This window comes from Salmo salar, chromosome 14, assembly GCF_965601325.2.
Source record: "Salmo salar chromosome 14, fSalSal1, whole genome shotgun sequence".
In the NCBI taxonomy this organism is placed as follows: domain Eukaryota; kingdom Metazoa; phylum Chordata; class Actinopteri; order Salmoniformes; family Salmonidae; genus Salmo; species Salmo salar.
The window spans coordinates 56,223,872-56,246,679 of NC_138304.1; the positions used below are offsets into that span (position 1 = coordinate 56,223,872).

General features: G+C 44.7%; 1 protein-coding gene across 1 annotated transcript; it reads right to left on the reverse strand.

Annotated features, from left to right (window-relative positions):
* Nucleotides 1-255: 255 nt before the first annotated feature.
* Nucleotides 256-21,620, reverse strand: si:ch211-106k21.5 (uncharacterized). The gene is made up of 2 exons (XM_014141468.3): nt 21,262-21,620; nt 256-3,512 (listed from the first exon to the last, which is right to left on the reverse strand). The coding sequence occupies exon 2, from the start codon at nt 3,508-3,510 to the stop codon at nt 2,236-2,238; it is 1,275 nt and encodes a 424-aa protein (XP_013996943.1). The 5' UTR covers nt 3,511-3,512; nt 21,262-21,620; the 3' UTR covers nt 256-2,235.
* Between the last annotated feature and the right edge of the window lie 1,188 nt (nt 21,621-22,808).

Genomic DNA, 22,808 nt, shown 5'->3' on the forward strand with positions numbered 1-22,808 from the left:
TCCATGACACCGACACGCTCTTCTGACCTACTTTGTGGCGTGCTTAGTTAATGTGTAACGGACATGAAAACTATGATGTCGTTAGAAAACTAAAATCACATTCCTATCTGAACAAAACTAGTTTCGTCGTTCTTCATATTTACTACATAACGTAAAGGACTTAAACCTGACATACACAGCGTGAAAGCTCTTCAAGTTACAGTATTTTTGTTTTACAGTTTTTAATGACATCACAAAATGACAAACAATATGACATGATTATTCATTAGATCATTAGACCATTCTTTAATATTCCTATCTTAGAAATATTGTTCCAATATTCACTTTTTGGACGTTAAGAGTTTTTGTACGGGCAACAGACTCTCTAGACAAATGCATTCCTTTGGTTGATACTGATGAGCGGGAGAGGGTTCTCTACTGCATAAGATTTACGATTGGCGTGATGTGTCATAAAACTGGCCCACCCTCTTCTCTCCTGTGGAAGAGAGAGGGGTATGGCTAGCTGTCAGCCATTTGCCAAGCTGATCTGAGACCTTGGATCCTCGACCAGGAGAGCCATGACAACTGTGATCTACAAGGCCTATTGCTACTACACTGACTGGTATATAGTAACTCTCCTGTATATACATTCATACAGTGACTATGCAGATAGCATAACTCAGTTCCAGTACAGTACATCCCTATTTACAAAACACACTGACCATTGTGCTGACTCTCATGCGTGGTTCAGTGCAGGGAATATTACAGCCCCCAGAGTTGAGTTCAATATAAAAGGAACGTGACATGGTTCGTGTTTGTAAAGGAAAGAGTTGAGAGGAGAAACGGTGATCCAGCCATTGACAATGTCAGCGGAGGAATAGTGAGGCTGACTGTCCAGTTCAGTTCAAACGGTGGATCATGACAGACAAAAGTTCAACGCTAACACACAATCCTGCTGTCTCATACGATGCAGGGAATTATTACAGTCCCAGGGTTCCCCAGTGGAGCTCCTCGTGTTCTGTTCTGTTGTTGTGTTGTGTTCTCTGCTATTCTCTCCCTGTCCTGTTCTCTCCTCTCCCTGTCCTGTTCTCTCCCTGTCCTGTCCTCTCCCTGTCCTGTTCTCTCCTCTCCCTGTCCTGTCCTCTCCCTGTCCTGTCCTCTCCCTGTCCTGTCCTCTCCCTGTCCTGTCCTCTCCTCTCCCTGTCCTGTTCTCTCCTCTCCCTGTCCTCTCCTCTCCCTGTCCTGTCCTCTCCCTGTCCTGTCCTCTCCCTGTCCTGTTCTCTCCTCTCTCTGTCCTCTCCTCTCCCTGTCCTCTCCTCCCTGTCCTGTTCTCTCCTCTCCCTGTCCTATCCTCCCTGTCCTGTTCTCTCCTCTCCCAGTCCTGTCCTCTCCTCTCCTCTCACTGTCCTCTCCTCCCTGTCCTGTTCTCTCCTCTCCCTGTCCTCTCCTCTCCTCCCTGTCCTGTTCTCTCCTCTCCCAGTCCTGTCCTCTCCTCTCCTCTCCCTGTCCTCTCCTCTCCTCCCTGTCCTGTTCTCTCCTCTCCCTGTCCTCTCCTCCCTGTCCTGTTCTCTCCTCTCCCTGTCCTGTTCTCTCCTTACCCTGTCCTGTTCACACGGTGGACTGAGCTGCTCTCTGGTCCCACAGGAAGTGGAGCTCAGAGTGATGATGTCAGCCCTTCCTGAAGAGCTCAATGTGACATCACTTCCTGTTAGATGATTGTGATTCTTCAGTCAAAGAGACAATAGTTTTCCATTCTCACTGCTTATTCAGTGTTCTGACCAGATATCTCAGTCAAGGTGTAACATACCATTCTGTCTTCCTTCTGACCAGATATCTCAGTCAAGGTGTAACATATCATTCTGTCTTTCTCCTGACCAGATGTCTCCGTCAAAGTGTAACATACCATTCTCTCTTACTCCTGACCAGATATCTCAGTCAAGGTGTAACATATCATTCTGTCTTTCTCCTGACCAGATTTCTCAGTCAAGGTGTAACATGCCATTTTGTCTTTCTCCTGACCAGATTTCTCAGTCAAGGTGTAACATATCATTCTGTCTTTCTCCTGACCAGATTTCTCAGTCAAGGTGTAACATATCATTCTGTCTTCCTCCTGACCAGATATCTCAGTCAAGGTGTAACATACCAAGGGGGTGGTGAGCTAGGGGTTGATTTGGAATTGTAACAACACATACACTCTCTCTAGTGAACCTATGTCCGTTTTCACGACAGGTTGACGCCCACGTACGCTGCCTGGTCCTAGCCGTGATCAGAGTCGTGGTCGGAGTCCTCCAGGTCTATCCCAGGCACCAGACTGTAGTATTCAGTGGACTGGGTCATATAAGCCTTCTCCCTGTCTGCCGAATCCTTCATCACCTCTGTCACACTCACCGTGTCAAGCTCTGCCTGTCTGCACGTACCCATCTCTGGGCCCTCTGTCTGGGACGCCGGCCAGGCCGAGATCCCCACTGCGAAGGAGGACCCAGGAGAGGGAGAGGGAAGACACTCCACAGAGCCACCTAGCTTCATCTCCACCTCCTCATAGATGTCCCTGGTGGAGCTCAGGAGGGTGGTGGAGGATCGTAGGAGGAGCTGGCTCTTCAAAATGCCGTCCCTGCTGCTGTCCCCCACCATGGGGACGTTACCCTCTCCTCCTCCTCCTCCTACTGGGGGCTTAGAGCGGTGGTGGTGTCGGTGGCCGTTGGATGAATGGGAGTGAGAGGCCTTCTTCTTGGAAGAGCCGAACGCGGGCGCCTCCTTGCTTTTGCTCTTCCTACCGCAGCACAGGCAGAGGACCAGACCGGTGAGGATGAGGAGGGGCAGGACGATGAAAAGTGCGGTGAGACCTGGAGAGCGGCAGACGTCTCCCGTTGCCACCGACCACACGAGCCACCCCGCCAGATTCCCAGGAGATGCACATGTGATGTTACCCACGATGCCTTGCAGGCTGGTGTTGTTGTTGTTGTTTCCCTGCCCCCCACCGGCCTCCAGCCCCTCCACCAGAGAACAGGAGCAGTCCCAGGTGTTGTTCCCCAGCTCCAGCCTCGCCAGGCCCGGCAGGGAGAGGACAGAGATGGGGAGGGAGCGGAGGAGGTTCCCACTGAAATCCAGCTCCCGGAGGCCATCAGATCCCTGGAGGAAATCCTCAGGTAGCTCCCTGAGCTGGTTCATGCCCAACTCCAGCACCTTCAGGCTGGGTAGATCTGACAGGAAGTCCCCTGGGATGGAGGTCAGTCTGTTGTGACCCAGGTAGACCTCCTGGAGAGGAGAGAGTGTGGTCTCTGTGTCCTCCAGGTCGATCTGAGTGATGTTACAGTGTGACAGGTCCAGGAGCTGTAGTCTGGTCCCATTGGTGAGCCTGGCCCAGGGAACATGGCCGAACGTGGAGCCGGAGTAGTTCAGACAGCAGGTCTCAGCGGGTAGGACAGAGGGAAACTGGTCCAAAATGGTGGCTCCTGGACACTGACATCCCTCTGAGTGGACAGCCATCACAGGGAGAGTACACAACAACAGTAGAGCCCACTGAGAGAACATCTCTAGAGAGAGAGAAAGGAGAGAAGAGAGAGAGAGGAGAGGAGAGAGAGAGAGAGAGAGATTTAAAAAAAACTTTATTGGATCTGGAAAGTCACTACACGATAAAAAGATGGTTAAACATCAATTAAAAACAGAACACCAAATCTTCCTCCACAGTAACTAAACACAACGACCCCTGAATACCCCATATACTCATAAACTGATCAGTATTGTTAACCAGTTTGTAACAGGCAAACTCAACCCTCAGTCTCGCTGCCAACATCCCCTCCAGCATGCCCAGCACATCCACAGACCCCTGTCCACGAATACTGTTCTTTCATGTCTTCCAAATTGCTTAAAGTTAAGTAAGAGAACTACAATCCTTTGACTAAACCTGTATATATTCTCGCTATTGTCATTTTACTGCTGCTGTTTAATTACTTGTTACTTTTATTTTCTACTTATCTATTTTTTACTTAACACTTATTTTTCTTAAAACTTCTTAAAGCATCGTTGGTTAAGGACTTGTAAGTCAGCATTTCACTGTAAGGTCTACCTACACCTGTTGTATTCAGCATTTCACTGTGAGGTCTACTACACCTGTTGTATTCAGCGTTTCACTGTAAGGTCTACTACACCTGTTGTATTCAGCATTTCACTGTAAGGTCTACTACACCTGTTGTATTCAGCATTTCACTGTAAGGTCTACTACACCTGTTGTATTCAGCATTTCACTGTGAGGTCTACTACACCTGTTGTATTCAGCATTTCACTGTGAGGACTACACCTGTTGTATTCAGCATTTCACTGTGAAGTCTACACCTGTTGTATTCAGCCTTTCACTGTGAGGTCTACACCTGTTGTATTCGGCGCATGTAACAAATACAATTTGATTTGATTTTTAAAAAAACACCAAAACACAGGTGATCTAACTCCAGACACCACTCATACAATTCCCAGCATGCACCAACACTCCTAGCATCTAGAGAGAGAGAGAGAGAGAGAGAGAGAGAGAGAAAGTCTTGTCATGCTTCGTTGATTTCGAAAAAACCTTTGACTCAATTTGGCATGAGGGTCTGCTATACACATTGATGGAAAGCATTGTTGGGGGGGAAAACATACGACATTCTAAAATCCATGTACACAAATAACAAGTGTGCAGTTAAAATTGGCAATAAATACACACATTTCTTACCACAGGGCCGTGGGGTGAGACAGGGATGCAGCTTGAGCCCCACCCTCTTCAAAATATATATCAACAAATTTGCGATGGCACTAGAACAGTCTGCAGCACCCGGCCTCACCCTATTGGACTCAGAAATCAAAATGTCCACTGTTTGCTGATGATCTGGTGCTTCTGTCACCAACCAAGGAGGGCCTACAGCAGCACCTAGATCTTCTGCACAGATTCTGTCAGACTTGTGTCAGAATCTATGTAGAAGAATCTCAGTAAGACAAAACGAATGGTGTTCCAAAAAAGGTCCAGTTGCCAGGACCATGAATACCAATTCTATCTAGCCACCGTTGCCCTAGAGCACACAAAAAAACTATAATTACCTTGGCCTAAACATCAACATCACAGATAACTTCCACAAGGCTGTGAACCATCTAAGAGATAAGGCAAGAAGGGCCTTCTATGCCATCAAAAGAAACATAAAACTTGACATCCCAATCTGGCTAAAAATACTTAAATCAGTTACAGAACTCATTGCCCTCTATGGTTGTGAGGTCTGGGGTCTAAACACCAACCAAATTATGAGAAAGCATAAAGATAACTATTTGACACACTGTAGAGAATCAACCAAAAAACAGAGAAAATTGGAATGCTATCTGGCCTTAAATAGAGAGGCAGAATACCTGACCACTGTGACTGACCCAAAATTAAGAAAATCCTTGACTATTGTGAGAGTTCAGCAACCTGCCGGAGGAAGACATCACGACAGCACCCCTGTCACGTCTGCTCCCGCTCTCCCTCTCTGCCGCTCGAGGGTGCCAGGCTGCCCTTCATTACGCACACCTGTCACCATCATTACGCGCAGCAGCCATCATTGGACTCACCTGGACTCCTACCCTTTGTTGATTGTCCCGTCTATAACTGTCGGCTCCCCCGTTTGTTCCCTGTGTCTGCATTAATGTTGTTATGTGTTCACGTCCAGATGCTGTCCTGTCCTATGTCCGTCGCCATTAAATGTTCACTCTCTGTACCACCAAGCTGTTCCTTGAACTCTGTATGTTGCTGCTTTGTCGTCTGAGTCAGACCCCTATAAGTGTTGAGCCCTGTGCCTTGACTCACTGTCACAGCCAACGATTGCTTTGACGTTGTGCTCATACATCCCCAAGAGCTGCTGCGCTTGAGCCAGGGTCCCGGGGTCTCGGTTCATCACCTTTTGGTTTTTGTAAGTCCTTTAAGGAAAGCGTCAGTGGCAAGCTGATCCTGAAGCACCAAGCCAACACCAGTATAAGCAAGAGAAACTAGGAGGTTGATCTCCTCGGCAAAGTCAGTAGATGTTTCCATCCCCTGCCTAAAATCCCCTAGCTTCCTCCTCACAGTCGTGGGTGGTTACTTCTGGCCAAACCTTGTCTGCAAGTGCGTGACCAGCTGGTCGTAGTCTTCCCTAACGTACTCTGGGAGGGAGAACACAAAACGGATGACGTGATCCCTCAGACACTCGTGCAGCCTGCCAAGTTTCTCTCCTGAGTCCCAGTAGTATTTCTGTGCTAGACGTTCAAAAGGAATTATGAACGATGACCACCCACCAGTCCTCCTTCCTCTCGAATGTTTGGTCTTCAGACCATCACCTCCACCTTATTGAAGTCAGAACTTATGGTTTTGCTGTGCACAGGGCTTGCCTCTGCTCTGTGTTTCTGTCCCCTACCTGCTGGCTGGCTAAGGAAGAGCTAGACTTGGGCCTATGGGTACTGTCAGGGGCGTGTCCAGCTATGTTGTGTTTGAAGGCCATTAGAGGATTCTGTACAGGCCTATGACCAGGCTCCCTTGGTCTGACTGAGTGGTTGGGGGGACTTGAGCTGTAGACATTCTGGTCAATGACATGAAGTTCTCCTGCAAAGTGAGGTTGGAGGAGGAAAAAGGCCAACCTCTCTCTGTAGTACACACTGTGATTATGAAGAAAATACTGAGTTGGAAAAGGAAGGACTCTGTATCCTAATGCACCAACAGCTTTCCTGCCACAGTGTATCAACCACAGATAGTAACAATGAGCCAGATGTTTTCACCAGATGTATAAATCTGAAGTATCAGGCTGGCGTTTCAACGCACGACCAAATATGGGAGGTTCAGGTAGGTAGGAGGGAGGGAGGGATTTGGACACATGGTGTAAAAAAAGAAAAATATCACAATTTATTAGTGGTATTTTAGATACTAATGCTCTGTTATAAGCGACTATCTGTTTTTTCTCTGTTTCCTCTCTTGTATGCTAAGCCATCTTGGAAAACAAACTATTTCTGTTGATATTCTACATTAATTCTATATTTTGTTGAAGCAGCTCTTGTACATATCAATTATTATACCTTTTTGTATGTTCTTGTGATCAAATAAAATGTACTGACAAAAAATAAGTATTGATTTAGTTGACAAGAAGAATCCGGTGTGATACCGCTTGGCTAGGACTAAATATTCATATTATATGTATATTAATGATTTGAATGTTCTAGACACCGTTTCATGTGAACGTAGCTAGAACATTTCTGTGTATCAGTTGTCAGGAAGTCGCCTGATGGTCGCAAAGAAATGTCCCCCCCCTTGCCTCTCCTCTGTGTTTCCCCCCCCCCCTTGCCTCTCCTCTGTGTTTCCGTCCTCTTGCCTCTCCTCTGTGTTTCCGTCCCCCCCCCCTTGCCTCTTCTCTGTGTTTCCGTCCCCCCCTTGCCTCTCCTCTGTGTTTCCGTCCCCCCCCCCTTGCCTCTCCTCTGTGTTTCCCCCCCCCCCTTGCCTCTCCTCTGTGTTTCCGTCCCCCCCCTTGCCTCTCCTCTGTGTCCCCCCCCCTTGCCTCTCCTCTGTGTTTCCGTCCCCCCCTTGCCTCTCCTCTGTGTTCCGTCCCCCCCTTGCCTCTCCTCTGTGTTTCCGTCCCCCCCCTTGCCTCTCCTCTGTGTTTCCGTCCCCCCCCTTGCCTATCCTCTGTGTTTCCGTCCCCCCCTTGCCTCTCCTCTGTGTCCCCCCCCTGCCTCTCCTCTGTGTTTCCGTCCCCTCCCTTGCCTCTCCTCTGTGTTCCCCCCCCCCCGCCTCTCCTCTGTGTTTCCGTCCCCCCCCCCTTGCCTCTCCTCTGTGTTTCCCCCCCCTTGCCTCTCCTCTGTGTTTCCGTCCCCCCCCTTGCCTCTCCTCTGTGTCCCCCCCCCCTTGCCTCTCCTCTGTGTTTCCCCCCCCCCCTTGCCTCTCCTCTGTGTTTCCGTCACCCCCCCAGAAAATATGTTTTCATTACACATCACGCCTTGTTATTGTTGCCAAGCCAACCAAGGCCCTGATTGGTGAACCACTGATCCATTCACGGCTCTTTGTCTGTTGACGAGGTTAGGGATACTCCCACACCAGAGGCTGGTAGGAGGAGCTATAGGAGGACGGGATCATTGTAATGACTGGAATGGAATACATGGAATGGAGTCCAACGTGGTTTCTTTAAATGTGGTTTCTTTAAATTAATTTCCAAACCCTGCCATGTGAAATAAACAGACATACCCTGTGATTGACTGCATTGAGAAGATAACTTTACAGTACTCGGGGGCGGACTGGCCATGGGCCAGATTGGGCAATTGCCAGATGGGCTGGTCTATTTTTTTAGCAAAGTGGGTCTGTCTAAATTGGGGTTTTTGCACAAAATTATTTGGCTAATAATTAGGTCTTTAATAAGAAAAATGGGCCTGTGTGGTGGCCTCGAGGAAAAAAATTGGGCTGTGTGTTAGAAATGCCCGTGATGATTTCTGGTCCCAGTCCGTCCCTAACAGTACTGTTCTGGAAGACTGGTATCAGAGGAGGCTGGTGGAAGGAGCTATAGGAGGATGGCTCATTGTAATGGCTGGAATGGAATACATGGAATGGTACCAAACACATGGAAACCGCATGTTTGTTCCGTTCCATTTATTCCATTCTAGCCATTACAATGAGCCCCGTCCTCCTATAAGCTCCTCCCACCAGCCTCCACAGTCTCTCACACTGCTTTTATAATAATAATAATAATAATATTGTTTTCAACTTAAATATTTGACGCACTGACATAGATGATTACATTGCGCATGTTCATTTATATACAGTACCAGTCAAAAGTTTGGACACACCTACTCTTCAAGGGTTTTTGTTTATTTTTTACTATTTTCTACTATAATAGTGAAGACATCAAAACTATAAAACAACACATATGGAATCATGTAGTAACCAAAAAAGTGTGTTTAATATTTGAGATTCTTCAATGTAGCCACCCTTTGCCTTAATGACAGCTTTGCACACTCTTGGCATTCTCTCAACCAGATTCATGAGGTAGTCACCTGGAATGCATTTCAATTAAGTGTGCCTTGTTAAAAGTTCATTTGCTGAATTTCTTTCCTTCTTAATGCGTTTGAGCCAATCAGTTGTGTTGTGACAAGGTAGGGGTGGTATACAGAAGTTAGCCCTATTTGGTAAAAGACCAAGTCCATATTATGGCAAGAACAGCTCAAATGAGCAAAGAGAAACAACAGTCCATCATTACTTTAAGACATGAAGGTCAGTCAATGCAGAAAGTTTCTAAAACTTTGAACGTTTCTTCAAGTGCAGTCACAAAAACCATCAAGCTCTATGATGAAACTGGCTCTCATAAGGACCACCACAGGAAAGGAAAACCCAGAGTTACCTCTGCTGCAGAGGATAAGTTCATTAGAGATAGCAACCTCAAAAATTACTGCCCAAATAAATGCTTCACAGAGTTCAGAGACATCTCAACATCAACTGTTCGGAGGAGACAGCATGAATCAGGCCTTCATGGTCAAATTGCTGCAAAGAAACCACTACTAAAAGACACCCATAAGAGACTTGCTTGGGCCAAGAAACACGAGCAACGGACATTAGACCAGGTGGAAATCTGTTCTTTGGTCTGATGAGTCCAAATTTTAGATTTTTTGGTTCTAACCGCCGTGTGAGATGCAGAGTAGGTGAACGGATGATCTTTGCATGTGTGGATCCCACCGTGAAGCATGGAGGAGGTGGTGTGATGGTGTGGGGCTACTTCTTCCCGCTACACCATCAAGTCAGGTATCAGTTAATCTGACTATTCTCATCATTGATTTAATCATCTTATTTCAACAATTGAAGGGCTTTCTGTATAGTTGTCTGATATTGGTGGGGCATGTTAACCTGTTTTAATGATACTCCTGAATCAGAATGATCTATTGAACCTGTTTTAATGATACTGCTGAATCAGAATGATCTATTGAACCTGTTTTAATGATACTCCTGAATCAGAATGATCTATTGAACCTGTTTTAATGATACTGCTGAATCAGAATGATCTATTGAACCTGTTTTAATGATACTAATGAATCAGTATGTTCATGTTTACCTGTTTTAATGATACTGCTGAATCAGTATGATCATGTTTACCTGTTTTAATGATACTGCTGAATCAGTATGATCATGTTTACCTGTTTTAATGATACTCCTGAATCACTATGATCAATAGAACAGTTTTAATTGAGTGTACTTTTAACAGAGGTGAGATGTACTTATTGACAAAACATTTTAAAAAGGTTCTCGGATAGTTTTTTGTTAACATAGATAGAATGTTCCGCTAACTAACGGAAAATTGGACGCAAACATTACGAGGGACATTACAAGTAACATTACAAAAACGTTCTCTCTCCCTACAATTGTTAGCTGGGATGTCTGTCAGTCTTTGGCTGCTGGTACAGTATATCCAAATGAGACTTCATTGTAGTTATTTACCAACATGAGGATGTGTATTTGTGTACTGTATATTCTTAGGAAAGCACTGGAGAGTTAGAGGAAGGAAGTTGATTTGTTTATGAAGAGTGAAGCATTATCCCACACACTCTCTACCAAAGATATTATCCTTTAGACCAGCAATCAGCAGCTATATAGATTCAACCGGGGGGGGGGGGGTACCAGTTGGGGAACCGTGCCGTAGACACCGAAGACTATGACAGTCACTGTTTATCTAGACTTGGCATGCATCTCAAATGGTCTGTTTTTCTGCTCTCTTGCTAACTTCTTATGAAACTGTCATGCCATGTTTGGCTTGACAATGATAGGAATGAGATGGCAAGAATACAAACAGATCTGGGACCAGGCTATATTGTCAACACGATTTAAGCAGTAAAAACCTTCATTGATACACATGGACCACAAGGATCAGCCTATCTATGGGGCTTTGAAGGCCGTTCAACAGTGGATCAGCCTATCAATGGGGCTTTGCAGGCCGTTCAACAGTGGATCAGCCTATCAATGGGGCTTTGAAGGCCGTTCAACAGTGGATCAGCCTATCTATGGGGCTTTGAAGGCCGTTCAACAGTGGATCAGCCTATCTATGGGGCTTTGAAGGCCGTTCAACAGTGGATCAGCCTATCTATGGGGCTGTGAAGGCCGTTCAACAGTGGATCAGCCTATCTATGGGGCTTTGAAGGCCGTTCAACAGTGGATCAGCCTATCAATGGGGCTTTGAAGGCCGTTCAACAATGGATCAGCCTATCAATGGGGCTTTGAAGGCCGTTCAACAATGGATCAGCCTATCTATGGGGCTTTGAAGGCCGTTCAACAGTGGATCAGCCAATCTATGGGGCTTTGAAGGCCGTTCAACAATGGATCAGCCTATCTATGGGGCTTTAAAGGCTGTTCGACAACGGATCAGCCCATCTATGGGGCTTTGAAGGCTGTTCAACAATGGATCAGCCTATCTATGGGGCTTTGAAGGCTGTTCAAAAATGGATCAGCCTATCTATGGGGCTTTGAATGCTGTTCAACAGCATAGATAGCAGATAGGCCAGTCATTCATTCACCTCATCATTGATTGAAATGAATTGATCACCTGTTACGTCAATGAGAGGGTTGGGTTGTGGTGGACCCCTGAATGAACACGGTCTAAAACGGGCCTGTTGTATCAATAAAACGATCAATGAACAGTTATAGTTAACAGTTGCTTCATCTACGAATTCCATGAATTCCTTGTGTTACAAAACCAATAAGTAGCCTGTTAATATTGTTGTACTCGCTAAGTGTCTTAGGACTAGTTAACTGGTCTCTAACTTAAATTAATGTGTGCATTTTTGTGAGAAATCAACGTTTGAGGACCGTGTTGAATCCACATGTGCCCAGGGAGACAGCACCTTACCTTGGTCCAGGGAGACAGCACCTTACCTTGGTCCAGGGAGACAGCACCTTTACCTTGGCCCAGGGAGACAGCAACCTTACCTTGGCCCAGGGAGACAGCACCTTACCTTGGTCCAGGGAGACAGCACCTTACCTTGGTCCAGGGAGACAGCACCTTACCCTGGTCCAGATAGACAGCACCTTACCCTGGTCCAGATAGACAGCACCTTACCTTGGTCCAGAGAGACAGCACCTGATGTGCTTATCCTGCAGGCTCAGCATATAGACAAGGTTGCTGCTGCCCCCTGGGGGATAGAGTGTGGAACTGTATCCTGGATAGTGTGCTTTTCTATGTTCTAACACTAACCTTCATATCATAACACTTGTTCAAATGATTCCTAAATTGTGCTTACAGTTAGTTAATCAGTCCAACTTCAAAGCCATAGCAGACAGCCTGATGCTTGTTACCCATCTGCGTGTAGCAGCCTGATGTACTATGACGTCAGTGATCCTGGTTACATACCAAATGGCCCTGGTCCGAAGTAGTACACTACATAGGGAATAGGGTAACACTTGGGAACGCTGCCTTAGAGACTCTGGTTACTAATGGCTACAGAGTCTAAAGGTTTGAATGATGGATTCTATTTCAACATCTGTTCTGTGATAAGATTATATAACAGGAAAGCTGTGGTCTTAGATTATCTTACATCTAGACGTTCCGCTAGCGGAACACCTGCTCCAATATCCAATGATGGGCGTGGCGCAAAATACAAACTCCTCTAAAATCCGAAAACTTCAATTTTTCAAACATATGACTATTTTACAGCATTTTAAAGACAAGACTCTCGTTAATCTAACCACACTGTCCGATTTCAAAAAGGCTTTACAGACACCCATTTTTCAAGCTAGCATATAATGTCACAAAAAACAAAACCACAGCTAAATGCAGCACTAACCTTTGATGATCTTCATCAGATGACAACCCTAGGACATTATGTTATACAATGCATGCATGTTTTGTTCAATCAAGTTCATATTTATATCAAAAACCAGCTTTTTTACATTAGCATGTGACGTTCAGAACTAGCATACCCCCCGCAAACATCCGGGGAATTTACTAAATTACTCACGATAAACGTTCGCAAAAAACATAACAATTATTTTAAGAATTATAGATACAGAACTCCTCTATGCACTCGATATGTCCGATTTTAAAATAGCTTTTCGGTGAAAGCACATTTTGCAATATTCTCAGTAGATAGCCCAGCCATCACGGCTAGCCATTTAGACACTGACCAAGTTTAGCCCTGACCAAACTCCGATTTACTATTACAAAAGTTTGATTACCTTTGTTGTCTTCGTCAGAATGCACTCCCAGGACTGCTACTTCAATAACAAATGTAGGTTTGGTCCAAAATAATCCATCGTTATATCCAAATAGCGGCGTTTTGTTCGTGCGTTCAAGACACTATCCGAATTGTAAATAAGGGTCACGAGCATGGCGCAATTCGTGACAAAAGATTTCTAAATATTCCATTACCGTACTTCGAAGCATGTCAACCGCTGTTTAAAATCAATTTTTATGCAATTTTTCTCGTAAAAAAGCGATAATATTCCGACCGGGAATCGGCGTTTAGGTAAACAGACGAAAGAAAACAAAGCATTCTGTCGACGCGGGCACGAGCCTGAGTCTCACAGTACTGTAACCAGCCACTACCCAAACGCGCTACTTTTTTTCAACCAGAGCCTGCAAAGCTACGATTCAGCTTTTTGCCGCCTTCTGAGAGCCCATGGGAGCCGTAGGAAGTGTCACGTAACAGCAGAGATCCTCTGTAATGGATAGAGATAATCAAGAAAGGCAAGAAATTGTCAGACAGGCCACTTCCTGCATGGAATCTTCTCAGGTTTTGGCCTGCCAAATGAGTTCTGTTATACTCACAGACACCATTCAAACAGTTTTAGAAACTTTGGAGTGTTTTCTATCCAAAGCTAATAATTATATGCATATTCTAGTTTCTGGGCAGGAGTAATAATCAGATTAAATCGGGTACGTTTTTTATCCGGCTGTGAAAATACTGCCCCCTAGCCATAACAGGTTAAATAACAGGAAAGCTGTGGTCTTAGATTATATAACAGGAAAGCTGTGGTCTTAGATTATATAACAGGAAAGCTGGAGTCTTAGATTATATAACAGGAAAGCTGGAGTCTTAGATTATATAACAGGAAAGCTGGAGTCTTAGATTATATAACAGGAAAACTGGAGTCTTAGATTATATGACAGGAAAACTGGAGTCTTAGATTATAAAACAGGAAAGCTGGAGTCTTAGATTATATAACAGGAAAGCTGGAGTCTTAGATTATATAACAGGAAAGCTGTGGTCTTAGATTATAAAACAGGAAAACTGGAGTCTTAGATTATATAACAGGAAAGCTGGAGTCTTAGATTATATAACAGGAAAGCTGTGGTCTTAGATTATATAACAGGAAAGCTGCGGTCTTAGATTATATAACAGGAAAGCTGCGGTCTTAGATTATAAAACAGGAAAGCTGCAGTCTTAGATTATATAACAGGAAAGCTGGAGTCTCAGATTATATAACAGGAAAACTGTGGTCCTACATTATATAACAGGAAAGCTGTGGTCTTAGATTATATAACAGGAAAGCTGTGGTCTTAGATTATATAACAGGGAAGCTGTGGTCCTAGATTATATAACAGGAAAGCTGGAGTCTTAGATTATATAACAGGAAAGCTGGAGTCCTAGATTATATAAAAGGAAAGCTGGAGTCTTAGATTATATAACAGGAAAGCTGTGGTCTTAGATTATATAACAGGAAAGCTGTGGTCCTAGATTATATAACAGGAAAGCTGTGGTCTTAAATTATATAACAGGAAAGCTGTGGTCCTAATTATATAACAGGAAAGCTGTGGTCCTAGATTATATAACAGGAAAGCTGTGGTCTTAGATTATATAACAGGAAAGCTGTGGTCCTAGATTATATAACAGGAAAGCTGTGATCTTAGATTATATAACAGGAAAGCTGTGATCCTAGATTATATAACAGGAAAGCTGTGGTCCTAGATTATATAACAGGAAAGCTGTGGTCCTAGATTATATAACAGGAAAGCTGTGGTCCTAGATTATATAACAGGAAAGCTGTGATCTTAGATTATATAACAGGAAAGCTGTGATCTTAGATTATATAACAGGAAAGCTGTGATTTTAGATTATATAACAGGAAAGCTGTGGTCCTAGATTATATAACAGGAAAGCTGTGATCTTAGATTATATAACAGGAAAGCTGTGATCTTAGATTATATAACAGGAAAGCTGTGGTCTTAGATTATATAACAGGATAGCTGGAGTCTTAGATTATATAACAGGAAAGCTGTGGTCCTCGATTATATAACAGGAAAGCTGTGGTCTTAGATTATAAAACAGGAAAGCTGGAGTCTTAGATTATATAACAGGAAAGCTGGAGTTTAGATTATATAACATGAAAGCTGTGGTCTTTGATTATCTGAAAGGTTTAAAAAGGTTTCTAAAGTTTATAATTTTCACCTAAAAATGTCAGACTTGATTTGCCCTAACAAAAAATGTATCAACCTCTACAAAAATATCCATTGATTATAATCAGCATAATAATGACCACTTCCTGTATTTTAGGGTGTGTGTGGAGTGATATGTTTATTGGTGTGTGTGTGTGTTCACTGAGACAGAGGAGGAAGGCTTATTCTGAGAACTCTGGGGTGATCTCATTCTAGAACAATGTGAGCTGCTACATCCTCTCTCTCTCTCTCCTCTGTCTCTCCTCTGTCTCTCTCTCAATTAAATTCAAGGGGCTTTATTGGCATGGGAAACATATGTTTACATTGCCAAAACAAGTGAAATAAACAAGAAACAAAAGTGAGAAGAAACACAAAAAAACAACATCAACAAAAACACATAAAATGTCCAGTAAACATAACATCATAAAGGATTCACAAGGGTAACGACGCTTCAAATAGGATATTATCAGCTGTGTACAGTATTTTTAACAATGTGTAAATAGTTGTAGTATGAATAGTAGGGGAAGATAAGTAATGAGATGAATACAGGTTGTATTTACAGTGTTGTTGTCTCACTGGTTAACCTTTTCTTGTGGCAACAGCTCATCCATCTTGCTGCTGTGATGGAACACTGTGGTATTTCACCCAGTAGATATGGGAGTTTATCAATGTGTGATTTGTTTTCAAATTCTTTGTGGGTCTGTGGGAAATATGTGTTGCTAATGTGGTCATACATTTGGCAGGAGGTTAGGAAGTGCATCTCAGTTCCCACCTCATTTTGAGGGCAGTGTGCACATATCCTGTTTTCTTTTGAGAGCCAGGTCTGTCTATAGCGGCCTCTCAATAGCAAGGCTATGCTCACTGAGTCTGTACATCTTAAGTTTGGGTCTCTCAATAGCAAGGCTATGCTCACTGAGTCTGTACATCTTAAGTGTGGGTCTCTCAATAGCAAGGCTATGCTCACTGAGTCTGTACATCTTACGTTTGGGTCTCTCAATAGCAAGGCTATGCTCACTGAGTCTGTACATCTTAAGTTTGGGTCTCTCAATAGCAAGGCTATGCTCACTGAGTCTGTACATCTTAAGTTTGGGTCTCTCAATAGCAAGGCTATGCTCACTGAGTCTGTACATCTTAAGTGTGGGTCTCTCAATAGCAAGGCTATGCTCACTGAGTCTGTATATCTTAATTTTGGGTCTCTCAATAGCAAGGCTATGCTCACTGAGTCTGTACATTTTAAGTTTGGGTCTCTCAATAGCAAGGCTCTGCTCACTGAGTCTGTACATCTTAAGTTTGGGTCAGTCAGAGTGGTCAGGTGTTCTGCCACTGTGGACTCTCTGTTTAGGGCTAGATAGCATGCTAATTTGCTCTGTTTTTGGTTGATTCTTTCCTGTGCGTCAAATAGTTATCTTTCTGCTTTCTCATAATTTGGTTGGGTCTAACTGTGTTGCTGTCCTGGGGCTCTGTGGGTCTGTTTGTATTTGTGAACAGAGCCCCAGAACCAGCTGGCTGAGGGGACTCTTCTCTAGGTTCATCTCTCTGTAGGTGAGGGCTTTGTGGTGGAATGTGTGGGCATCGCTTCCTTTTAGGCGGATGTAGAATTTTAACAGGTACTTTCTGGATGTTGATAACTAGTGGGTATTGGCCTAATTCTGCTCTGCATTGTTTGGGGTTTTGCATTGCACAAAGTATATTTTTCAGAATTCTGCATGCAGTCTCAATTTGGTGTTTGCCCCATTTTGTGAATTCTAGGTTGGTGAGCGGACCCCAGACCTCACAACCATAAAGGACAATGGGTTGTATAACTGATTGAAGTCATTTTAGACAGATCCTAATTGGGAGGTCGAGTTTTATGTTCCTATTTATGGCATAGGAAGCCCTACTTGCCTTGTCTCTTAGATCGTTTACAGCCCCCTCCTCTCTCCTTCTCCCTCTCTCACAGCCTCCCTCTCCCTCTCTCACAGCCTCCCTCTCCCTCTCTCACAGTCCCCCTCTCCCTCTCTCACAGCCTCCCTCTCCCTCTCTCACAGCCTCTCTCTCCCTCTCTCACAGCCTCTCTCTCTCTCTCTCCCACTCGCTCCCTCACAGCCTCCCTCTACCTCTCTCACAGCCTCCCTCTACCTCTCTCTCTCTCTGTCTCACAGCCTCCCTCTCTCTCTCTGTCTCACAGCCTCCCTCTCCCACTCTCTCTCACAGCCTCCCTCTACCTCTCTCTCTCTCTCTCTCTCTCTCTCTCACACAGCCTCTCTCTCTCTCCCTCTCTCTCTCCCTCACAGCCTCCCTCTACCTCTCTCACAGCCTCCCTCTCCCTATCTCTCTCTCTCTGTCTCACAGCCTCCCTCTCCCTCTCTCACAGCCTCCCTCTCCCTCTCTCACAGTCCCCCTCTCCCTCTCTCACAGCCTCCCTCTCCCTCTCTCACAGCCTCTCTCTCCCTCTCTCACAGCCTCTCTCTCTCTCTCTCCCACTCTCTCCCTCACAGCCTCCCTCTACCTCTCTCACAGCCTCCCTCTCCCTCTACCTCTCTCTCTCTCTGTCTCACAGCCTCCCTCTCTCTCTCTGTCTCACAGCCTCCCTCTCTCTCTCTCTGTCTCACAGCCTCCCTCTCCCACTCTCTCTCACAGCCTCCCTCTACCTCTCTCTCTCTCTCTCTCTCTCTCTCTCTCACAGCCTCTCTCTCTCTCCCTCTCTCTCTCCCTCACAGCCTCCCTCTACCTCTCTCACAGCCTCCCTCTCCCTATCTCTCTCTCTCTGTCTCACAGCCTCCCTCTCTCTCTCTCTCTCTCTCTCACAGCCTCCCTCTCTCTCTCTCTCTCTCTCTCTCTCTCTCTCTCTCACAGCCTCCCTCTCCCTCTCTCTCTCACAGCCTCCCTCTCCCTCTTCCTCTCTCTCACAGCCTCCCTCTACCTCTCTCTCTCTGTCTCTCTCTCTCTCGCTCTCTCTTTCTATCTGGAAGTTTCCTCCAAGATAACGGTGTTATTATATTCTGGAAATCTCTGGAGTTCTAAACCCTTTTTGCACAAAAAATGGAAATCTCTTTTGATTGTGTTACACTATGGTTTAACAGTATGGTGTTACACTATGGTCTAACAGTATGGTGTAAGAGTATAGTGTTACAGTATGGTGTTACACTATGGTCTAACAGTATGGTCTAACAGTATGGTGTTACACTATGGTCTAACAGTATGGTGTTACAGTATGGTGTTACACTATGGTCTAACAGTATGGTGTTACAGTATGGTGTAACAGTATGGTGTTACAGTATGGTGTTACAGTATGGTGTTACAGTATGGTCTAACAGTATGGTGCTACACTATGGTCTAACAGTATGGTGTTACACTATGGTCTAACAGTATGGTGTTACAGTATGGTGTTACACTATGGTCTAACAGTATGGTCTAACAGTATGGTGTTACACTATGGTCTAACAGTATGGTGTTACAGTATGGTGTTACACTATGGTCTAACAGTATGGTGTTACAGTATGGTGTTACAGTATGACCCCGTTGCCGGGGTTCAGCTGTGTGCCTACTGTGCCACCATCAGGACAAATTGGACACATTGCCCTAGGATGAGCTATTGCTGTACTGTTTACCACGCTTGCCAAATATCAGAACTCAACATCGAACAGATCTTGCAGAATACTTTTGAGCAATTTTTGGACCATTTCCAATGATGTTGAAACTACTTTCAACGTCTTCTTCTCCAGGACCACTGGACCGATTGGAAAATTTGGTATATATCATCTATGTAACCATGTCTTTAAATGAAACATTTTCCAGGACTCGAGCTCAAACAATATGGCCGCAATGAGCCAATGAGCTTGCATGAATGGTTTCAACAGCGCCACCTTGTGGCATAATTGAACCATACTTTACAGGTTAGCTAGACTCATATATGCCTTAGCATATGTGGCAAATTTATATCACTCTGAATCAAACAGATTAAGAGATATAATCGTGTGTCCATTATAGAGCCCCCGTGTGGTCGATCTGAACATGCTCGCATTTGTTTAGTCTTGACCGCGTCTGGAATACGTTCTGTTACAATATGAAAACCGGCGTCTGATTTAATTGCATTTATGTGGCAGACCACGCCCGCGTGATTGTTTATTGGTCAGTAGCGGCCATGTTGTTTGAAATACTGGCCTGCACCAATTTAGCGTTGAGAGACCTTGGTCAATACGGGGCGGCAGGGTAGCCTAGTGGTTAGAGCGTTGGACTAGTAACCAGCAGGTAGCCTAGTGGTTAGAGTGTTGGACTAGTAACCAGCATGTTGCCAGGTGGTTAGAGCGTTGGGCCAGTAACCAGCAGGTAGCCTAGTGGTTAGAGAGTTGGACTAGTAACCAGCAGGTAGCCTAGTGGTTAGAGCCTAGTGGTTAGAGTGTTGGACTAGTAACCAGCAGGTGGGTAGAGTGGTGGACTAGTACCAGCAGGTAGCCCAGTGGTTAGAGCGTTGGACCAGTAACCAGCAGGTAGCCTAGTGGTTAGAGTGTTGGACTAGTAACCAGCAGGTAGCCTAGTGGTTAGAGTGTTGGACTAGTAACCAGCAGGTAGCCTAGTGGTTAGAGTGTTGGACTAGTAACCAGCAGGTAGCCTAGTGGTTAGAGTGTTGGACTAGTAACCAGCAGGTAGCCTAGTGGTTAAAGCGTTGGACCAGTAACCAGCAGGTAGCCTAGTGGTTAAAGCGTTGGACCAGTAACCAGCAGGTAGCCTAGTGGTTAGAGTGTTGGACTAGTAACCAGCAGGTAGCCCAGTGGTTAGAGTGGTGGACTAGTACCAGCAGGTAGCCCAGTGGTTAGAGCGGTGGACTAGTAACCAGCAGGTAGCCCAGTGGTTAAAGCGTTGGACTAGTAACCAGCAGGTAGCCTAGTGGTTAGAGCGTTGGACTAGTAACCAGCAGGTAGCCTAGTGGTTAGAGCGTTGGACTAGTAACCAGCAGGTAGCCTAGTGGTTAGAGCGTTGGACTAGTAACCAGCAGGTAGCCTAGTGGTTAGAGTGTTGGACTAGTAACCGAAAGGTTGCAAGTTCAAATCCCTGAGCTGACAGGGTAAAAATCTGTTGTTCTGCCCCTGAACAAGGCAGTTAACCCCCTGTTCCTAGGCTGTCATTGTAAATAAGAATTTGTTCTTAACCGACTTGCCTAGTTAAAATACATGCCATGTATCAAGTTTTGTGCCGTTGGTCATTCGGTGCCAGGGAAGTACCGTTGTCAGTGTTTTTCTCAAAATGGCGGGGAAATACATCAAAGCGGACTTTATGGTTTCTGAGGCAAATGTCTTCCTTGAGAGGCGAGAGAACGATGTACAAAATTTCACGACTCTAGGTCAAATGGTGTGAGGGGCGTGAGCTTTCAAATTGTGCATGTTTAACCACTTGTTATAGCGCCACCATTTGGCCAGTTGGCATGGGACTGCATGTGAGGGTCTGGTCTTTGGCCAGTAACCGTCATACAAGGTTACACCCTCCTAGGCCACATCATCTCACAGGAACTTGCATTTTTTGTAACAACAATAAGGTTTGACCAATTTAGCTGCGGAACCCCTAATTAGACTAGATTTATACACTCTTCATTACATTCACTGGACTGAATGTTAGAGAGACATAAATTAACAAGTGAAACACTTTAGCTACATTACAAGGACATCATAACTGCTTTACCAAATGGTTACCAAAAGTACTTCACAATAACTGAAGTTAGATGTTACTTTAAAAATATATATATATGACAATAAACCAAAACAAACGAATTACTTGCAGATGCAGCAGGTACTGTAAAAAAAAAAAGAAGATAATTCAGCGCTGAAAATAATATTACAAACTATAATAACACATTCATTAACTATCACAATTTACCTTCTTGTTATTCCCCATTTGTAATAAACACATGAAGTTATATGTATGTAAATGAGTGTATTATTTTTCTTACCTTTTTAACGACCTGTTGCCTTGTCTTTAATAAATGTCCAGGCATAGCCAACAACACATGGCTGTCAACCTGTCCTCCACAGCCCGTACTGTACGTATCCAAGTGTAAAACGTTTACAACGGCAGACACAGAAGCCAAGCCCTCCTAATCACGTCAAGCTAACTAACTAAGTAACTAACTAATCCCTCCTCTCCTCCTCTCTCCTGGGGCTCTCCAGTAAAGGTGTGTCCCTCCTTCTCAGTACTGTACAACTCCAAACGGAATGTGGAAATTCTGCTTCCCGTGTGTGTGTGTGCGCGCGAGTTTAGAAACATTGACAGAGGATTAAAGAGAGCAAACTTCCCCTTTACGCATCTCCGGTATAGTTCACGGTACACCATTCCCGCGCCCCAGTAATATTATAGGCTAGTAGTAGTGCGCGCTCTCGTGGTCGTCTTTTGCGCAACGTTACAAGTTTTCTAACGTGAAATGACTTTACTGCCTGTGAACACTAGATGGTAGTGTTGGAGATGCTATTACCTGGTGCTCAGTTCACATAAACAAAGCAATATAGAAAATATGGTTCAATTTACAGCTGGAAAAAGTCAGCTATCGCAAGAAATTGAGTCCGGCACATACAAGCGATATAGGGAAAATCAGAAAAAAAGTTATGTACAGTTTAACTTTACATTTTATTTCACCTTTATTTAACCAGGTAGGCCAGTTGAGAACAAGTCCTTTATTTAACCAGGTAGGCTAGTTGAGAACAAGTCCTTTATTTAACCAGGTAGGCCAGTTGAGAACAAGTTCTCATTTACAACTGCGACCTGGCCAAGATAAAGCAAAGCAGTGCGACAAAAACAACAGCACAGAGTTACACATGGAATAAACAAACATACAATCAATAATACAGTAGAAAAAGTATGTACAGTGTGTGCAAATGTAGTAAGATTAGGGAGGTAGGCAATAAATCGGCCATAGAGGCGAAATAATTACAATTTCTCAGTTAAACACTGGAGTGATAGATGTGCAGATGATGTGCAAGTAGAGATACTGGGGTGCAAAATAGCAAGAGGGTAAGTAATAATATGGAGATGAGGTAGTTGGGTGTGCTATTTCCAGATGGGCTATGTACAGGTACAGTGATCGGTAAGCTGCTCTGACAGCTGATGCTTAAAGTTAGTGAGGGAGATATAAGTCTCCAGCTTCAGTGACTTTTACAGTTCGTTCCAGTCATTGGCAGCAGAGAACTGGAAGGAAAGACGGCCAAAGGAGGAGTTGGCTTTGGGGGTGACCAGTGAGATATACCTGCTGGAGCGCGTGCTACAGGTGGGTGTTGCTATGGTGACCAGTGAGCTGAGATAAGGCGAGGCTTTACCTAGCAGGGTCTTGTAGATGACCTGGAGCCAGTGGGTTTGGCGACGAATACGTAGCGAGGGCCAGCCAACGAGAGCATACAGGTCACAGTGGTGGGTAGTATATGGGGCTTTGGTGACAAAACGGATGGCACTGTGATAGACTGCATCCAATTTGCTGAGTAGAGTGTTGGAGGCTATTTTGTAAATGAC